The 20679-nt window shown below is 52.5% G+C and overlaps 3 protein-coding genes across 3 annotated transcripts; 1 reads left to right on the forward strand and 2 right to left on the reverse strand.

Annotated features, from left to right (window-relative positions):
* Positions 1–2496: 2496 nt before the first annotated feature.
* Positions 2497–2835, reverse strand: A1O3_04517 (uncharacterized protein; the record flags this gene model as incomplete). Its single annotated transcript, XM_007734646.1, has 1 exon — positions 2497–2835. The coding sequence occupies one exon, from the start codon at positions 2833–2835 to the stop codon at positions 2497–2499; it is 339 nt and encodes a 112-aa protein (XP_007732836.1).
* Positions 2836–16644: 13809 nt separating this feature from the next.
* A1O3_04518 (D-xylulose reductase A) lies at positions 16645–17777 on the reverse strand (the record flags this gene model as incomplete). The annotated part of the gene is made up of 2 exons (XM_007734647.1): positions 16645–17694; positions 17754–17777. 2 exons carry the CDS (start codon positions 17775–17777, stop codon positions 16645–16647), a joined length of 1074 nt encoding a protein of 357 aa, XP_007732837.1.
* Positions 17778–19346: 1569 nt separating this feature from the next.
* Positions 19347–20396, forward strand: A1O3_04519 (uncharacterized protein; the record flags this gene model as incomplete). Its single annotated transcript, XM_007734648.1, has 4 exons — positions 19347–19544; positions 19609–19954; positions 20019–20139; positions 20192–20396. The coding sequence occupies 4 exons, from the start codon at positions 19347–19349 to the stop codon at positions 20394–20396; spliced, it is 870 nt and encodes a 289-aa protein (XP_007732838.1).
* Positions 20397–20679: the final 283 nt, after the last annotated feature.

Consider the following 20679-nt stretch of genomic DNA (forward strand, 5'->3'; position numbering starts at 1 on the left):
GTCTCGTTCCAGGCCAATGGTCCAGATGGCACTTTTGACATGTCCGACCCACCAAGTGGAGGACATGTCCAATTCGCCTCAAGTCCGAATGCATGAGCATGGCACTCGGAGAAAGTGGCGATGGTGGCGATGGTGCACACACAGGGAAGGTCAGCGGAAAGATGGAGCCACCAGCACAACAGCGGGTTGAGGGCGAAGTAGGCGGCGGCAAAACGGGCAGCAGCGGCGACGACGTAGGACCGGAAGCAGCGGGAGCGGCGGCAGCAGCAGCGGCACGACGGCGCAATACCTTCCTCTTATCCTTGGACGGCCTCGCCTTCTTCAGCGGCGACGACAGCTCCGCATCGTCGGGCAAATCTGTCAATACGTGTCAGCTATAAGTCGTACGCGAAACGCAACAGAACCTACTTCGCTTCGGCGGGCCGGGAGGCTTGCCCGGAGGGCATCCCATTGGCGGCATCATGGTAGCGGTCGACACTAACATGGTCAGTATGAAAACAGGCTGCGAGCCGTATAAGACTCACTCTATGTCTTCAACAATGTTCAATGAAGCGAAGCTCACGTCTGCTAACACCCGACGTGGCCACAGGTGTCCAGAAGTCTTCCTTTCCAGCCTGCTGACGCAATCGCGACAACAAGAGCGCGGCTGGATGCCACACCAGTTGATGAGCATGGCGTTTATGCGACCTGGAAGAGGGGGTGAGACCGGAAACGAGGCTCGGTAATGTTTTCGCACTTGGGAAGATGTTGCGAAGGAGGGATTGGACCTGGATCCGTACCAGGCAAGGCGATGTGAAGCCTCTCTTGTGATAAACTCGAAATCAGTATCACCACCCTGGCCTTGTTTACCGCCCTCCTTGACGGCTTCATAGCAAGGAGTCGGCGGCTCTGGGGCTGTGAGCGAATTGTTGCCGCCCTACCCACAATCGTCTGATGAACAGCGGTGGTACAGGCCACCACCCAGGCACCTCGACGGAAGCGGTCGTCTCCAGGGATGGCTTGGAAAGTGATGGTGTTACACGGGACGTGCTCACAGCAGGTGTAGTGTCGGAGATCGAAACCGGAGGGTCGGGCGAGATTATTGGTGACCCGGACTTGCTCATTAATTGTCTCCTAACGAAAGAGCCGTATAGGCAATTCTCACCGCGATATTCAGGGTATACCGGAAGCCGGGTTGTCCCGCCGTGTCACCCATCATAATGTTAGGGTTCTGAGCGCTGATCCGCAGCTGTATGAGATAGTAGATAGACCGAAGATGGTCGAGCTCTCGTGCGTAGCCGAGCATGTCTCGAATGATAACGAGCTCCATCGGGTCGATCTGCTCGACGATACCGTTTACATTCGCGGTCGTAATCGTATGACGTAGACGGCTTAGTCGGAGGATCTCTTGTTCACGATCAATGAGCTACTCGTGAAAGTCGGCGGGGTCCTGGGTCGTGTAGTTGGTCCACAACTCGTGGCCGTCGTCGCCTTCTGACCTATGGAGACGTGCTCACTGATAGTGTCCATGTCGCTCACAAGCAACGGCGACTGTGACTGTGACTTGTCAAGTGTCCTTCTCTCTTGCAGCATTTGCCAGTAGAAATGGCGTAAGAGTGTTCAAGGTCATACCTATGGCTGGTACGAATGGGCTGTTCAAACCACCCCCTGATGTACAGGTATGGATCTGATCAAGCTAGAGCTGACTTCTGCCTTCTGTATTTGAACGGGGGCGATAATCGCTCCAATGTGGACGTTTGCGTTCGTTGACCAATTCAGTGAGTGCCTCAGCCCAAAATATCGTATATATAATTAGGACACATCTCGGCTAACCGGCATCTGACTCTTTCCAACCCCTGACGATTTCATGGCCGGCCAAGGTTTTCTGGTGAGGGCTATGGCTCAATAGCAAAGACATCGTTTGAGTGCCTAAAGAAGCGATGTAGCGGCTCTCGATCTCAGAGTTTCCTGCTTACTGTCGAAGTGGTTGTCGAAGTGTCCATGTTTACTTCCGTGGATGTGAATGGTAAGCACGACGAGCGTGTGAACCAAACTCGCCAATTGCACAGCTGGACGACGATGGATGCAGGAGCCCAGCCTCAAAGGGAGAATTTGACAGCATATCTGGGTGATTGTATTCCGAGCCTTGGCCGCTGGACGGCGATAGGATGGCGAGTGGTTGCTTTCTCTGTAATTCTTCGTTCGCCATGCGATTGATATAAATCCAAAAATCCCCTCGTCATCTTTTTCTTCGTATATATCTTCAAGAAGGATGCTGCATTTAGACATCTCGTCGTCCCACTCAATAGCCTCATGAACTTGTTCTTACACAGGGAGGTGGGATGATCGCCTCTTCGTCCTGTTTAATGACTGTATCAGCCAAATCAGAGTGCTCTGTGTCTGACAGACCGGAATCATCGGCAGAGATTCCTATTCCCACTCAGGCTGACGGTTTTCTTGAGCAAGCAATTTTGGCCACAGAAGAAACAGCTTGTGCACTTAGCTGCTAAGAGAAAATCAGAATAATCCTTCGATACCGTGACGGACACATCTCGTGATAGTCGAGCTTCTGATATTCTGGACACTGCTTGATGGTTCCGAGTTCATGATATCACAACACATCTGATACTGTTCCATCACATTCTCTGTCAAAGTGAGGTTGATGCCTTGAAATACGTCGGTCTCCGGATCCGAGTCTGCGCCTTTGTCATCGTCTTCGAGGCCTTTATCGAGCACCCTTCCGCTGTGGTCCGGAGAGACTTGGTGGCTGCTGCTAGCTTGGATGTCACTCCTTTCAGCCTCAAAGTCGTTGTACCGAAACGTACGCCACACATATCCATGGAGCAGCCCTGACATCTTGGCTGTTTCCGACCCTAAGACCGAAATATCTGTACCTTTGACGTTTCGTCGACAATATCCTGTTGGATGTCGAAGTTTTTCTCGATTGGCGCTTGAGGCCGGAGGCAACATGACCGTACAGGGCCCGGAATTCTCAGCGCATCGCCCTGAACAAAACGCATAGTGCCCCGGCTACGCCTGCACGCAAGGCTTGCAAGAGTTGATCAAGCACATTACGCACGCAAGGCTTCCAAGAGTTGACCAAGCACATGTAATTGGCGGTGTCTTCAATGTCGTTAGACTTCTGATCTGGGAGATGAACTCGTAGGAATTGCTCCTCAGCTTTGAGATTGGCAATTAGAGAAAACTCGATCACCAGGTTAGAAGACACCTTTCTCGACTGATGGAACCACCAGGCGGTTCATAGAGTTAAGGAAACCTGCGGTTTTGCCGACCGTGAGATCCGTGATAGTGATATAAATCTCTAGTCCTTGGACAGAGCCCGCTTTGACCACACACAGGTGTTTGAATTTCTTGTCTTTCAACACCAAAAATGCCATGATCAGGTGGAAGATGACTGTAGAGTTTGGAGAGGGGAGACTGTCAAGAATTGAGACAGGTGACTGTCGAGTTTCAAGCAAGGAGACTGTCAAGAATCGAAACAAAGACTGATGAGTGGGAGAAAGGATACTGTTGAGAATTGAATCCTTCAAGACCATCCTATCTCTTATTGCCAGGTACAGCAAATATTGTGCATTGTAGAAACAAATGATGGCGACGATCAGTTGTGGGAAACGTTCGATGTATTGAGTGGCGAGGTTGATTTAAAAGCAAGCCATTTCCACGTTGTATCTAGACCCCGTTCCTGGTACAACAATCCTTGAGCCCTGTATATCAAACAGTGGGCAGAATTTTGCGATGTCGAATTTGTCACAGTTGAAGCGTTCAATCTCCGTCAGTATGGGTCGCGACATGTGAGAAACGGAGGGGTGATCTGTCAGTAGCGATGCTCGGTGTGAGAACTGCTCAATATACTGAACGGCGCTGCCAATGGCAAAGCAAGCCAATTCCACGTTGTACCTGGATCCCGTGCCTGGTACAACAAGAATCTAAGCAGCTAGTAAGTGCTCAACCTGTGACAATGCCCGTTACTTTACCTCCTGCGCCGGAGTGTAGTGGCAGTAAGGAGGAGACCGAGGGACCGTTAGTCGAGGCGAGGTGCGGATTGAGATCGTCTCTTTGCCTTGAAGTCCATGACAAATGAAGTAAGTGTTGATTAGGTTGTTGCGTTTCAGTTCCAAGAGTAAGGCTGGAACAGAGGCGAGACAGGCGAGAAGGCCAAGAGTTAGGCTAAGGCAGAGCCGAATCGGTGGTTCATCCTCGAATGGGAAGTCGAAGATGAACTTCTGCCATGGATGGCTGTTGATACTCTGCTGACAGGCTTGTAAGGCCAGCTCTTCGACTTCTAGCTGTGCAGCTGTCGTGTCGGCCTTCTCAGCCCCATGCCAACAAAGAACCACAATTTCCATTTTGGCAGTCACATAGCGAGATTACACACATACCCAAGTACGTGAAGATGCGAGTCGACCTGTGTTGTCCGGTTGTTGTGCGGTTAGCTACCGCTCCAGGAAGATACCGGTGTTGCAATTTCTTGGTCCGCCAGGTGAGACCACGACTCGGGCTGCCCGGCGTAGGCGGCATTTCCGCGTCAAAAATCCACCAATGCTCCTCCCTGAAGTCATGTTTGGAGAGAGAAGCGTAACGTCACCCTTTCAGCCTTTCCGGCCTCCTTTTCTTGCGCTTCATTCCGGAGGCACCTCTCCTCCCAAACCAGGCACTGGTACAATGCTTCTCGAGCTCTGATCAGACACCGATGCACGCTGAACACCCTGCTGGGTTGTTGCTAAGGAGATACCTCTGCCGGCGGATTAGGTGCAGGCTGGTACCCCTGCTGGGGGTCAGGAAGTCCTAGCCACTGGTGGAGGAAGGGTCGCTCAACTAGATAAGAATGTGAAGCGGTCGGGATGCCGAGCGCAGAAACCCGGACAGGTCTTGAATTCGCCGATCTCGTCCATATCTGACCCGAAGACAAGAGTGTCGTCCACAAAAATGATGAGGAACATCAGATGCTTGGTGTGTATGAAGACACAAGGGTCAAACTGAGGTACCCGCCATCCTAAGTCCAAGCTCAAGAGGCGGTACAGTTGTCCAACTGAGGGAGCCCAAGGCACCTCTGATCAGTACCGTAACCCAGCGTAACCCAGAACACAACCCATCTTACGGGCAGGCCCAGACTGAGACCAAGTGTGTACGCAGGTACCAGGGCCCCAGATGAGCTGAAGTGAGACAAGTTGTGCCCAACCTAGCACCGAAGTCGGGAAGGCTTCTTCTCCTGCGGTCCTGCGGATGCCACTATATCCCCAAGAGCTCTTTTCCGCAATCGGGTCGATAAGGGGAACCAGGCATATTGTGAAGAAAATAGAATATATATAAAGCAGGGCCCATGGCCGCTGAGCCAGCTTGAGACAAGCGCCGATTCGACAAGAGTGGGTTGTCCTCCCTGTATAGAAGAAGAAAAGTGCAGAAGGAAGAAGCCTCTCAGGAATGCAGTGGTTAGAGAGTTTCGGTCGCTTGCTCCCATGGAAAATCGCTGCTTTTTAAATATATCGACGGTAAAGGTTGGGGGAATATCTCATCCATTCGAGCCGGATTTAGATTGGCTTTCCGTCAGAATTCCGCAAGGCAGGAAGCCAAATGGTTTGCTTCTTTTAAGGTCACCTATCAGCATAGCGCAATGCTTCATCGCAGCTCGAGAAGGTCCGTGTTGTCAGTCGAATCGACCGATGGCTTGTTGTCCGTCGCCTCTTGATTGTCTCAACCCTGTCCGGTGCCGGCGTTCATCGTGTCGTCGCCTTTATGGCCCTTTGGTATTGCCGTCCCAAGCTCTGGAACAAACGTGTCGAGAGTTTGATCCGGCGGGACCCATATCGAGCCGGCAGTGATGTTGTCAGGCGTATAGTAGCTGCAGGCCGGATAGTTGATTCCTTCATCGGTCTTATTCCCCTTCGAGCTCGCGGTGACTGTGTAGGGCGCGAGAAGTGGTTGCTTAGGTTCAGGGAAACTTGGCTGATTTCCACTGCAAGGTTCTGCTTCAGACGACGAGACTATGTCTGTTGAGGGGTCGTCTGTGGACTAGCGGAAACTGCAGCCTGTACCGGACATCCAAAGATATATCGACTAAAGTAATCGACCACCACCAGGATGTATAGCTCATTCGGTCTGATCAGGATTGAAGATGATTCTCGTTACAGACAACGAGCGGGGGTAGCATAACTGTTGGGTGATGAGGATGTCGAATGGTCGGAGCGGTCCAGTTCCTCCGCCCTCCACGCGGACAGTTGGTTGGTGTTTACCACAAAGAAGCCGGGCGGAGGATTTGGATTGGGGTCATGTTGATTACTTGGCCCGTCCAGTCGCTTGCTCCAGGCTGGCAAGGCTGGATATGCGCATTACCATATGCTGTCATGATCTTGCTGATCACCCGACGAATACCGGTTGGGTTCCCTTGATTCTGACCGCGCAGGAAATAGCTGCTGCAACTTCCTTGCTAAAGGAAAGCGGCGACCTCCCGTCGCCAACACCGAGACACACTCTAGGGAGACTGGCTCTCGTCGTGAGACTGCCGAGATCACGTCTTTGCAAATTGCATACTGGGGATGGAGGATGGTTGATCTCTCCGATCATGTACGCCAACATGGCGTAACTGTGGAGGACGAAGTCGAATCTCGATCGCCCACGAATTCCAACGGGCGAAGTACCGTACGTCTCGAGCGTTGTTTCCCAAAATTGGAAGGAGTGGTAGGCTCAAGAATCGAACCCATCCCAAGCCAGAGGATCACTGAGAGTGTGATGGCACTGTGCTATACATTCAGTGTCGGGCTGTGGTCCAAGAGAATTCGCGTTTGCCATTGCCATGGCCCCCAGGCACGCGGACACACGCACACTTCTTGTGGCCGACGTCAATGGCATGGTATATCATCTGATATATTTGGCGATGTGATGCTGTAGCATGCCAGGATACTCCTCATCACTCATTCCGAGTCTGTACCAAGTAGTTGGGCTCAAGAACAACTGGAAGCTGGCCTTCTTTTTGGTTGGAAAGAAACACAGTGCCTTGACATTCCTGAAACGATCAGCCCAATCTTGGTCGCGGCCTTTCCCACCGAATATAGCTAGAGTCCTCTCCTTGAGGATGGGGTCTCTTTAGCAACAAATGCATGAGTGATCCAGCAGACAAGGCACACCAGCCGATAGATAGCATGCCATCGATGTTGGACAAAGATCCCCGTCAGCACCAGTGTTCGACACTCTGGTTTGGTTGACTATTGATCCTCCTCTGACTTCGAGAAACTGGTCAGTGTCCACCAAGATGCTGCCGTAGTATGAGATGACGTGCAAGGAGTCTCGTCCGACCAGTCCCAGTCAAACGGGGCCCAGGAGAAACCGTGCAGAGCTGATGTGTGATGAAGGTGGCTCCACCACAATACGCCAACGATCTGCAAGAGATGGCGTTGACCTGTCTCCGGTATGTTTTTAGAGCCCGTTTAGCATCGCCGCGTGGTAGCTGTGTGCTTGTTTCCCGAATCATGTTCCGCATAACAATGACGCCTCGCAGCAAGATATGCTCCAGGTCATAACACGGATGAGATGGCGTCGAGTAATCGCCCGTCTGCTTTTTAGATATAAAAATCCTCTACTTTCATCCGAGGTGTACAACCCTTGTACGTGGTTGTCAGGATCGACTGTGACAACCTTTGCTCTCTTCCGTCGATCATCCGCATCAGGCGGAGAAGGTGCCAATAGATGCTTCGATCTCCTGGTCGAAGCGGGTTGAGGGGTTGTCGGCGCGTGTTCCGTGGCGTCCGGATTGTATATTGCACGGTTGGCAGCAAGGGAGCACGACTGCCCGCGCAAGAAGAAACTAGTGCATTTGCCTGCCAGCAGGTATCCTTTGCCATTGCGGTCCAATGTCTGCACGGACACACAATCAGGGAACACGGGCTCTCGCTTCGAAGATGGTGCGATGACATCTAAACACGTTGCGCACCGAGGATCGTTGATCGTGCCCACCATATACCCGAAATGACGCCTCATACCAAGATATTCTCCAGGTCATAACATTGATGAGAAGGCGTGAGTAATCGCCAGTCTCCTTTTTCGAGATAACAAGAACGCCTCCTACCAAGATACTCTCCAGGCCATGACGCGGACAATTGCAAGATCATAGCTGTGTCGATGTAGACGCGCAAGACGTCCTTACGCGTCAGCTGAGCGTCAAGGAGGGCAGTCAATTAAGGTGCTTTCTGCTGCTCCTGTCGAGGGCGATGATTGTATTGGCGAAGAGATCGAGACTGAGCTAGCAGAAGAATGGACTGAAGGAAGACGAGGCCGAGCCAGATATGCTGCCGAAAGACTTTTCTCTTATCGGTATGTGGTATTTCCAGCCACATTCCCCTCTCGCTGCCACTGTCCAACCGAAAGATACCACCAGGATAGCCCTCGTCATCGTGTCGTTCATCCAGTATCGCGTACAGCATGGCTGTGAGACGTTGAACCTCTACCTCGTTCGTTGCGTAGAGTGCAAAACAAGGTATGCGAGCATTTACATCGATGGCCAAAAAGCTCTTGAAATCGGTTGGCAGTAACGCCGTCTTCTTCCGGTCATAGACAGTACAGGCATATACTTTGTAGATGTGGGACGAATGGACCAGGTCAGCATTTCGCATTGTAATCATTCTGGCCTGCTCCGTAAATGCCTTTGAAGCCTTTTCATGGAGCCATAGTGTCAACTGGTCATGTTGCAACTGAGATACGTGATAGGAAGCTTCAGTTGCCTCAACTGGTATCTTATATATATATATATATATTGGTATGCCCGATATATCTGATGTGGCTGGTGCGACGGCTTTTTTTTGATAGCTCTGCTGCTTCATCATTGATGTGCTCGAGCCGATTGGTGACAGGGGTAGATGCCATTTCTGAGACGGTCAGGATTGGTGTCCCTGAGTCGATGTGCAATGACAAAAGGTATAGCGGATAAAATGATGTGGAGGACAGCGTACCAGAATCGTATTTGGACTCAGTGTCACAGCGTCAATGGGTTGATGGGTCATGGTGGGAGGCAGTGTTGACGGGATGAGAACATATGGTTGAGGACGTGTCGTAGAGGCAGGCTCTGTGATCGAAGAAACGATGATTCCCCTTTCCCCCTCGAGTGAATGACATGGTAGTCGTTTCTCGCTCGTGTTGTTGGTCAATCTTATCGTCAAATGTGCAGTCGGGTCGCGGTCCTCTCTGGTTGGGGATCTTTGCATCCGGAATGAAGTACCTTTCTAAGGCATCCGTAATGCAGTACCTTTCCAAGTTGGTGGCGGTTGTCTGGCAACAGGGAGTCACCGTTGTTGTTGTCTGCCTCTCAAGCATGAGGATCATGCTGCAAGGTCCCTGGATATTTGGGCATTCAGCACGGCATTCGCTTGACTATGTGGACTCCTCCACTTCTACCTGCAAGTCCCGGTGCAGCTCGTCCGCGAGCGCGACATCGTCGTCTTCCACCTCCGGATCCCCACCAGCGACCTGGTCAGCCATCTCCAGGAGCTCCCGAGCCTTACCGCGGCGGGTCGGGAGGCTTGTCCGGAGGGCCTCCTATTGGCGGCATCATAGTAGCGGTCGATACTAACACGGTTAGTATGAGACCACTGTACGAGTCGTATAAGACTTACTTGTAAAACAAGAATCTGCTTTCGGGGCTCTGACACGGTTAGTGTGAAAACAGGCTGCGAGCCGTATGAGACTCACTCTGTGTGTGTCTCAACAATGCCGAACCCCTGACATTGACATTGACATTGGCAAGATGGAAAGCCTGGTATCATCACTAGGACCGTTATACTGGAGGAACTCCTCTTGCTTTATAGCAGCCGGTGTGCCCAGATTGTTAGGTTTGATGCCCGGAGCAAACAACAAATAGCCGATTGCCCAGCGCGTAGACGGCTTGCTGACGGGGATAGTCGTCTTGCCACGGAATTCCCATCCACCCCTTGCTGGGCCTGGTGATTCGCCCGACATAGGGGTCGGGATTCAGGCTTCGGTGTCTCTTCAGTCAGGTAGTGGCAATGACAGATGCCCAATATTTCACTAAGGCTGCTGGCGTGGCAACGTGTCGTATGTTGTGAAGCATTTCTAGAATCAGATTCTGTTGGCAGGCACCCTGGATGTTCAGTCCGAGCGCCGAACTTCTCCTGTTGGTGACGATGACCGAACATGGTGTCATACTCAGGGTCGATGAGCCGACGCCAAATCTCCGCCTTTTCGACGTCAGTTGTGGAGGACCGAGCCTGTCTTTGACGAAGTCTCCGGATCAGCATCGTGCCGAGGCTTCAGTCATAGAAGATTTGATGCAACAAACTATGTTCAGAAGTAACGACATCAGGGTGTATGATAGAGGGAGAATGACTTTTGATCAATCAGACTGAGGAATGGTCCTGTGTCGTGGTTTAAGGAGGATGGGGAATAGCATACCGTCCAGTCCAGGTTCACATCTCGCAACCACATCAGGGCCGTGTTTGCGAAGATTGTAGATGTGTGCATGTGATCGAGTCATCCAAGATAGTCTCTGCATCCCATTGGTCGTGGGTAACGCCGTTCCTCGTCATAGCCTTGCGCCCAAGTGGCGAGGAACTCTGAGCCATGGGGTTGGCCTTGGAATCAGAGGGACGTCCGGCTCAGTCGATGTCTGATATTGGCCGGTTAGTCACGCTGTGTCAATGTCTGCTCCGCTTGGCCGTCCAGCTATCGTACATATCTATTCAGCTTACCTTTGTGTCGTGCCTGAAAACTTGCATATCGTTCAGTCTTGTTCTGGGAGCAGGTGGTCCATAGCAATGTCTCATTGAGACTTTTGGCAATTGCCTCGGCAAGAAATTCCATAATACCGTAGGGGTCCGGTTGCTGTAGGTCGAAAAAGCTCACCTTCTAAAAAACAAGTTAGTAATTTCGACAAGATTAGTAGTGGGATTACGATAAGACCTACCTTTCCACCCCTTGCGAGACGGCCAAGTTCAGCGCGGACGGCGACCTCGGTATTGTCGGCGAAGTATTGCTCTAGAAGTATCCTTGCCTTTCACTTGTCTGAGGCGGTTGGCTTCCTGGCGTCCTGGAAGTTCTTTAGTCGATCAACGGCCGTCTCTGCTTGGGCGCAGCCAATGTTCGCCTCGCCTAGGCGTCTTGATAGACGCTGTGGTCCATCATCAGCCGGACCGCGGCGCCATGTTGGCATTGCTATCTGTCGGATATGCCATTGGCGTCGAGAAACACCGATGGGAGGGCCATCGTGTCGAAGTACCGGTTTAAGTAGACGTTGTGTGTTGTCATCGTTCAAAAGTAATGAAAACACGAAGACCACGCTCCTTGTGAGGCCCTGTGAGAAGTGCACGGGGTGGCTTGTGAACGTAAGACCGAAAATTGTCGACGCCAATCGCCATGATGACCAGATCATGGAGATAGATCAGATCATGAAGATGAGATATTGTTACGGGAAATAGGCATGACATCGACAGCTGTCGACTTGGTGCTGGATTGTGTAAGGACGGTCGTTGAGTGTTCAAACTCCCGGTCTTCTGGACAGTTTTTCTGACAATCCTCCATCCTGACATCCTCATACCGGGTCGCGGGGAAATACCAACTCGACGATTTTGCTGCACGGTGTATAGAGTTTCGGTTATAGCGCAAGGCTAGGCACTTGTGTAAACGATAATTGCATCCTTGGGGGCACGTTCCCTGGCTTCTGTAGGGAGTTCTTTGAACTTGATCGTTGACTGCATCTCTGAGTCATCTGGCCGGCCACCGCTCCGAGTCATGTCGTTATCGAATGATTCCCCTCCTTTGTACTGTCGGTACATTTCTCGCAATTGTGCATTACCTTCAGCAGTATCCGGTAGGGTTGCCGACCGATATAGGGATTTCTCCAATAAACTGGAAAATTCGGCGGCCGATGAAAAGCTGAACGATACCTCGATCTCTCGTCCTCTGCACCAAAGACACATCGTACGCGGTGGTCCGTTATCAGCGGGACCGCGACGCCATGTTGACATTGCTATCTGTCAGGTATGACTGCCGTGAAATAGATAGACTCGAGCAGCTCTCGAGGCATGTTGGCATTGCCATCTGTCAGATATACCTGCTGCAAAATGCATGGACTCGAGTAGCTCTCGACTGGCGTCATCGACGTCTTGTCTAAGCTTTGGTCAGGCGCCATCCGGCATTCTGCGGACCAGTCTTGCTTTCTGGCAAACTATATATATCCGCTTCGGTCGCGACCGAATGGTCGGTGGCTGTGCCATAGCTTGCTGCTGCCATGGCGAAATATTCGCTGGATAGTTCGAAAGAACGTTCCTCGTTCTCCCTCGGTGATGAGGGCGGAATCTGGAATTTCTCTTGGTTTTGAGTTCTGCATCAGATGCTGGAAGATCGTGGACGTCTTCCCTAATCCGCAATCACTGCCGAGAATCCCGCCACGCATTGGCGAATCCTCCATGTCGCCCATCCACGCGGCGCTCATCACCTGCCATGGTTTGGGTTCGTATGCAGAGGGGGCCCCGGGAGCTGGGTGAGCCATGCCCGAGTTCCACCCGAATCTCACCGTTCTCCTTGAGCATTCCCAAGCAGCGGGTAAGATCGATCTCCTGGAGGGTCATTGGAATTTGTAGCAGTTGTAGGGAGCGGTAATCGGTATTTCGACTCTTTTGCCCGTGATTTCCATGCCGCCATGCTGTATATTGGACGAACTGCCGACCTTGTTGGTATTCTTGTGCTGGATATTGCATTGCCGACCCTGTTAGTATTCGTGTCCCCGGCCCGCATGGCACGGGAATCCTGTGACTTGGAGACAGCGTTCGCAAACAGTCACATATGAAGGGAAGAGTTTTCGCAAAGCACGGGAATTTCAACCGTCTATCGTCTCCGAAGTCGAGACAAGCCAGGTCAGAACAGAACTCTATCTACAGTTCTACCAGCTTCTGCTGGATGGAGGTATTGGCTCGCATCGAAGCCCCGTTTGGTCCTATCGTAACGTTTACTTGCTGGAAGAGAACTCAGATCCCTTGTCGATCTTGCTGTCGAGTGCAGAATCCTTGAGATCCTTGATGTCGGTTTGTCAATTGTCCCAAACAATGAATGGCATGATCTTGTCGGTTCCAAGTAAGACTGACGATAGATAAACCATCTGCGTTGACCATCTGCATCTCGGCCGAAAACCCGAAGAGGAAATTGTACGGGCCCGAAAAGGACGTCAACGAGGATTCTTCTCTTTACTTCGATGTTGGCAGGTTTCTCTTGCAAGTGAGTGCAAAAAGTAAACCGTGCATATATATATAAGCCCCTGTTGAGTCTCCAACGTTTGAGTTTGACCCGTTTGAGTTTGACCCGTTTGAGTTTGACCCGACGGAGTCTTCTGGCGTTGGAAATTGACGTCCGCCGGCGACAATCGCGCATCGTTGCCAATCACGCGTTGCGCGGCAGAGACAAGAGCGGGTGGAAGCTCATGCTTTTAGGCTGCCAATCAAGAGCAACCGGTCGAGACTCCAGGCACACAGCCGGACGACCCGCTGCGACGACTAACGAAGCAGGGAGGATTCTTTCTTCTTTCTTTTGGTCCGACGTCAACTCGTTAGTGGCGTCCATAAGGTGGAAACGTTGTCTGAAGTCGGCGTACATCAAGTGGGAAGTTGTCTGCAGTCGGGGTAGAGCAGGTCGGCCTCTAGACGGATTGTCCTGACGTTGAAGACGTGGATCTTCGCCTCATGTCTGGCCAGGCTGGACTCGAACATCCGGAGAATGTTTGAGTCTATCCGCAAGCATGAGTATGATGGTGTGTACGACCCGCGTGTCTGCAAGCATCAGTATGAGTTCCCGAAGTTGTTTCTTCAAATCCTCTCCCGAAGTTGTTTCTTCAAAACCTCTCCCGGTTTTTTGGGCACCTCATCCAAGCTCATAACGACCTGTGTCATCGCATTGGAATCCATTTTGGCGAGGTCTGTGATGGTGTGTACGACCCGCGTGTCCAAGCCATCGACCTGTCTCTCGGTGAATACCTTCCCAAGTATACTGAGCGACCTTTCTCACGATGAATACCTTCTCAAGTATATGGATACTGGGATCAAGTATGATGCCGGCCTGACGGTCTTTTTCGACATGTTTTCGCACTTCTCGCATGCGAATCGACTCGACAAAAGCGGATGTGGCCTCGTTTTTGACCAGTTCAGAGTGGAAATTTGTAGCCATTGTCAGTCAGTAGCTTGATAGCCTCTTCGACGGGGAACTTGACCTAGGCTCGATAAAAACGAGCACGCCCATGCTTGCCCCTATTAGGCCCAGGAAAAAAACGATCACACCCTAGCATTGATGGTAGTAAAACAAAACGAGGGTCGTCTTAACAAAGACGGGTATGGTCTCGTGTGGGACCGGTTTAGAGGGGAAATTTCCACCCGTTGTCGGTCAGACGCTGGACGGCCTCGTCGACGGAGAACTAGAGACACGGTTAGATATTTTCGAGTCGCGGGCCGGATAAATCGAACATACCTTCTAATTCTTCGTCTTGGCCTTGGAAGTCAGCATCTGGAAGAACTAAGTTGCGTTAGCCTTTTTCGAGGGGCGAGTCGAGAAAAACGAACCTGGACGTAGTTCTTGCGGTGGATGCCGCAGGAAGTCGCTACACCCTCTTGCTAAGAGCCAAGGTCAGAAATAATCTGGAGGGAGGTCGGAAAAAACGAACCTTGTCTGCCTTGAGATCTTTGGGGTAGACTTCGGAGGCGACGATCCACGTCTTCAACGTCAGGACGCGCCTGAGGGTCTCTTTCGACGGGTTTTCAGACCTCTCGCATGCGAATCGACTCCTCGCAGCCGGGGGAGTACAGTCGACCAATAATCCGCGTAATGCGCACGACTCAAATGAAGTGAGAGAAGATGGGCCAAGTGTTTATTTGTCCCAGAAGAATGTGCCGTGTGCCAAGTAGCCGGATCCCATCATCATCCCTGCTGGAATGTCGACAGGCGCGATCTGTCATGGAGAAAGAGACCAAGGCTAATGAGGAGAGAGACACTCCGTTCTGTTCGAAGGGGCCGAAGGGAGGAGAGTGCTCAACATCAAAAGTTGTAAAAAGTTCCGCTAACGTAGCGGCATGACAGTGACGGTGCAGTCCGGCCGAGAGTGGATGGTAGTTTCCGGGTGGCGGCATCGTCAATATGCAGACGGGCCCTTCGAACAGAACCGGTTCACACCAGCGAAGACGGCCAAGCCCAGTGCTAGAGACCAGCCCCAGGCCGGAAATGTCGATTCCAGGGCAAGGGGGAGCAGAGAGAAGTCCAGAGCGCTCAGTCGCTGCGCCTAGCAACTCCTGCCATGAGGGACCAGCGTGTGCTAAGGAGACGATATACGGTGTGTTTCCGCCACACATGTGCGGCCAGACTAGCTTTGTTGTTCAAAGCTTTTTCACACCATTCCTGGGGACATTCGAATTCCTCGGTTCCTATACTCTCGTTCGGATTTGACATTGTGGGCCCCGATAATTTGAAGAATAGCCATTGAGATCTCCATCCACTTAGACCTGGCTCTCCTCGCCTTCTGGTCAAATGTGGCATGGGACGCAGTCCGGCTCGAGAGCTAAGGTTGAATTCATTCGCCAGCTGGCTGTACTCTTCGGACGCGAGTGTGCGCTTCAGCCGGTCGGCCTTGCTGGCGGTCTCGAACGGTGCAAACCATATCAAGAAGATCATGCGGAAGGCGGTCTCGAAGGCGCAACCCATATCAAGAAGATCATGCGGGAGACGGTTCCTGTGCTCCAAGGATTCTGTTTAGCGTGAGCAGTCTTGACAGTGAGACGCTTGCTGCTGTAGGAGTAGGAGAAAACCGACCAGGCATCTCAAATACCTCTGACTAAGGCGAGAGCATGTGAGCTCTTGGGTGGGTGATGATGCCGGTGCCATGCACTCTCGACAGGGTTGGGCAGAGTCCGTGGAATCTCTTCTTGCCACTGCATACGTCATGCATAGCCAGTTCCAGTTCCAGTTCGACGAGCGATGGGCTGGTGTGTCATCCAGGCTCATGACGACTTTTCCTTGACTGGACGGGATGGCAAAGATCTCAACCAAGTGCGTACGTATGTATATATATATATCTGAAAAGGGAACGGGAGGGAGGACCGGAGAGTGATCAAGGAATCAACAGAGCGAAACAGCAGGGATACTTGAAGCCCTAGACCCAGAGGGCGTTTGCTGCCACGACACGCAAAGCACAACACGCAAAGCACCGCATGAAAATGGGAAGAGAAAAAGCAAACAGGGCGGGAGGGGCAGCTACTTATACCTCTTGTTCAGAGACGGCCATTCAATGACACTGGGAGGATGGATGGAAGGGATTGCGTCACAGTGGTCGAATTCCCTTTCTGGAGGGCAGAGATTCATCACTAGTTCCTGGTCGAAACGTGGTGTCTTTCAGGTGTGGTGCCTGACACAAACTCCACGTCCTTCTCTTCAATGTCAACCGAATGAAATTGACATGTTGCAGCGGTGCTGGGCTGGGGTAGGGCAGTCATGTAAAGACCCGACGGATGAAACAAGAGACGCCCCTTCGCAAAGGAGGAATTCACAATTGCACCAGGTGACACAACGGCTTGTAATACCCTACCTGGGTGGGACAGAGCAAGGATCATGATCTTGACTCCATGGGGTGGTGACTGCTATGTCATTTTTTACTTTTTTCTTGCTGGTTCAATTTCACCGAGGCCCCTCAATCAAGACCTTGATTGCCTTTCCAGCCTTCACGTCCTCAAACGCCTGCTCGGCATTCTCGAAACTGACTTTCCGGGTAATCAACTTCTTCACATCCACCTGACCACTACTGGCCAGGTCCACCGCCATCTGGTAGTCACCCGACCCGTAGCGGAAACTGCCCTTGACGGTGAGCTCCTTGGTGCAGGCGGCCATGATGGGGAATGTGATCTCATCTCGCCCCATTCCACCTTGAACATACCGGCCGCCCATGCGCAGCACGTGGATGGCGGTCTGCACACTCGGTTCCGCGCCGCTCGCGTCGATGGCTACATCAGCACCCTGGCCGAGGTCGTTTTCGTCCTTGAGACGCTGGGCATTCTCGGCGGCCGACACCTTGGCCGGCTCAAACGAGGCCGTGGCCGCAAAGGATTTCGCAAACTCGAGCCGCTCTTTGTTGATGTCCACAGCAATGACCTTTTTGGCCCCCAACGTGTGGGCGACCGCGCAGCACAAGAGTCCGACGGGCCCGGCGCCGAATACGACTGCCGTGTCACCTTGCTTCACCCCGGCTTGTTTGGTGATATGCACGGCGACGGCGAGAGGCTCCATCAAAGCGCCTTCCTCCAAGGTCATGTTGTCCGGCAGCTTGTAGCAAAAGTCCTCTGGGAGCAGATAGTATTTGGCCAGGGTCCCGTCGTAGGGCGGGGTGGCGGCAAAGGCCATATCAAAGCACAAATTGTATTTGCCTTCTTTACACCGCACACAGCGCCGGCAGGGGACGCCTGGCTCCATGGCCACTCGATCGCCCTTTTTCAGAGTCTTGACATGTGATCCGACCTCGACGACAGTGCCGGCGGACTCATGGCCAAGGACCATGGGATCATTGACCACGAAATGCCCGATCCGACCATGCTGCCAGTAGTGGACGTCGGATCCGCAGATGCCGGTGAAATTGACTTGGAGGAGGACGTCGTAGGGATTGGTGAGCTTCGGGACGGGGCGCTCTTCGAACTGGACATCTTTGACTCCGCGAAGAACGAAGGAATTATTTTCCTGCGGCGCAAAGTCAGTCACCGCGTCGTGAGTCCTGCCCCGAGACCAGAGAAACCTACCCTCGTCTTCGTCGCGGTAGTCATGGTGGGCGAGTTTGATCTGGGTCAGAACCGCGCAGCACACAATCACAGACTGAGGAATGTCAATGACGGGTTAGTAGGGACGTGAGGGTCATATATTGTGAGTAGAAAGATGGTAAGCAAATTGCGATACAAGTATCTCGACCATGAAGACATGGTGAGAAGTTGGGCGGACCGGCTTCCATTGTGGGTAATGCGAGCAGCGTTGTCATCATGACGGCGTTGAGGAGAGGGTATGATCGATTGACCACCGGAGGAGAGTCTGGAATGTAGGGCAGGCATTTAGCCTAAAATGCAGCCTAGGAGCCTGAGCTTGAGTGTGGCGGCGAAGGGACTGGAGTGCCACTGCAGTGTACCTTAAAGCAGCAGCCTCAGGTGCACCAGGCGGGTGCCAGGTCTGCCAAGGCCAATAATAATAAATGCAGGTGAGTAGAACAAAGTGCCCCGCGATTGAGTCTGTGTGCGCCTGAGCCTGCGCCTGAGCCTGCGCCCTCATAGTTCACATGGTGCCTACCAAGGACAGTACCAATACTTGTACTCTGTAGGTAGGTACTGGTACCTGGTAATGATATAGAGTGTTGAGGGCTCTGCCTGTACTCTGTACTCCATCGAGCAAAAGGAGCGTTGAGCGTTGATCGTTGATGGGCACCCCTCGGGAGAGAATGTGCTGGTATGTACTGTACTCTGTACTTCTCACCGGTGTGCCTGGACATTGGAGCGAGGGTCAGGCTGGGACACGACTCTTCGACTCCTGTTGCGCCCACTCGATCATGGTACAGTAGAGTATCAAGATGCAGGGTCGGTCTGTATAGGTATAGTCCAGCTTGAGCTTGCTTGCTTGACACCGAGTAGGTACTGAGTACAGTGTACTGTGTACAGTACTGTGTACTGTGCCGGTCGCATTTTGCCTCGGCCGCCCAAACCCATGTTCTCCCGCAAGATTCTCAGGGCGCAGGCAGACTCTCGCCTGCCCCTCCGCCTCACTACTAGTAACTGCCCCTCCATCCTCATACTCTTCTGTCGTCAGCCCCCGCAGACAAAGCGTCTTTCGGCAGGGCCCCAAAGGCCAGTTCTGAAGTTTGCGCGAAGTTGGTCCGACAACCCATCAACCAATTAACCACTCCCATCCAAATTCCGAACCCTTCGCGGCGGCCCATCTTGAGCGACCCCTCCAGCTCCAGCTGGGGCACGATGGTAGAGACGAGGAATTATGCAGGCAAGCACTGGATGGCAGAGCAGCTCGGGGGTTGGGAGTTGGGGCTTGCTCCGGAATAGGTACCGATGGGGAGCTCGGTGAGACTCCGTCCGACACCACAAGTTGTGGGACATGGGACATGAGAGGAACACGGGAACACGGGACCCTGGATCGCGGGCAGCTCGCACTGTAGCTGCCGCTGCCATTAATTCCTCCTTCCCAAGGCCAAGGGCGTGGGCAAACCCGCCAGGGCCTCTCCTTCTGCTTTTCTCCTTTAGATTTTCTGTTCCTGTTCCTGTTCTGTTGATTGAATTCCATTCTCTCTGTCCTGTCATACTCATCTCTCTTTACCAACCCAACCCAACCACACATTGACCATGGCCTCCCGTCGCTGGACTCACTTGATCCGCTTCATTGCGAAGGAAGACGGCCAGATCCATCTGGGCCAGATCGACGCAAAGAAGTTCCCCGATGTTGGGCTGGCGACCTTTGAAGGCAAAGAGATTGACGCCAAAGTGGTGTCGGGTTCCGTCTTCGACGGCGTGGTGACCAACCAGACCCTGACCGTCAAGCAAGTGAGTGCTGAGTGTTGAATTGAGTGTTGCGGAGCGGGAGTGCTAACCCGCCATCTCTTTCCAGCTCCTCTCGCCTTTGAGCATCGAGCAAACACCCATCATCCGCTGCCTGGGGCTCAACTACCGCGACCATGCGAAGGAGGCCAACATGCCCATCCCCGACGTGCCTGTGCTGTTCATCAAGCCCCGCACCGCTCTTGCTGGACCCTTCCCCGCCAAGATCAACCTCCCCAAGATCGCGCAGGACGACACCGCCGACTACGAGGCTGAATTGACCGTGGTCATTTCTAAGGACGGTCGTGACATTCCCGAGTCCGAGGCCTACAACTACGTGCTGGGCTACACCTCGAGCAATGATGTCAGTGCCAGAGCACAGCAGTTGAAGAACAGCCAATGGTGCTTCGGCAAGGGTATGGACCGAACCAAACCAGCCATCTGATGAGATATTCTTGGATCAACTAACACAAACTGCAGGCTTGGACGGTTCAGCACCGATTGGGCCCGTGTTGGTCTCACCTGAGGCCATCCCCGACCCGCACCAGTTGGACATCAAGGCGATTTACAACGGCGAAGTGGTGCAGGATTCGAACACAAGGTTTGTCCGCCCGCCGCCCTCGGAGGTAGGCCGTACGCTAACGGACTTACAGGGAGATGATCTTCAACATTCCCCAGACCATTGCCTTCCTCTCGCAAGGTACCACGCTGGAGCGAGGTACGGTCATCATGACCGGAACAGGCCCCGGGATTGGCATGGTCCGGAAACCCAGGATTATCCTGAAGCACGGTGACGACATCCGGGTCTACACCCAGGGCATTGGTACCCTGATCAACGAGGTTTACCATGAGCAATGAGGAAAGAATGACTAGGTAGATAAAGGAGAAGAGAGCATAGGCATGGACACGGACAGATAAAGGGCATTGCCACATACGTAAAATGGAATGAATAGATCATGCTGAGGTTCTACATTGCTACCACTTGACTTGTTTCACTTGTTTCGTGCGCGGGTGATCAATTGAGATGCCAATCTAATGTCCGATCTATTCAGCTATCTATTCAGCTATCTATTCAGCTGTCTATTCAGCTGTCTATTCAGCTGTCTATTCAGCTGTCTATTCAGCTGTCTGTCTCTTCAGC

This window comes from Capronia epimyces, assembly GCF_000585565.1.
Source record: "Capronia epimyces CBS 606.96 chromosome Unknown aczIQ-supercont1.3, whole genome shotgun sequence".
NCBI lineage: Eukaryota > Fungi > Ascomycota > Eurotiomycetes > Chaetothyriales > Herpotrichiellaceae > Capronia > Capronia epimyces.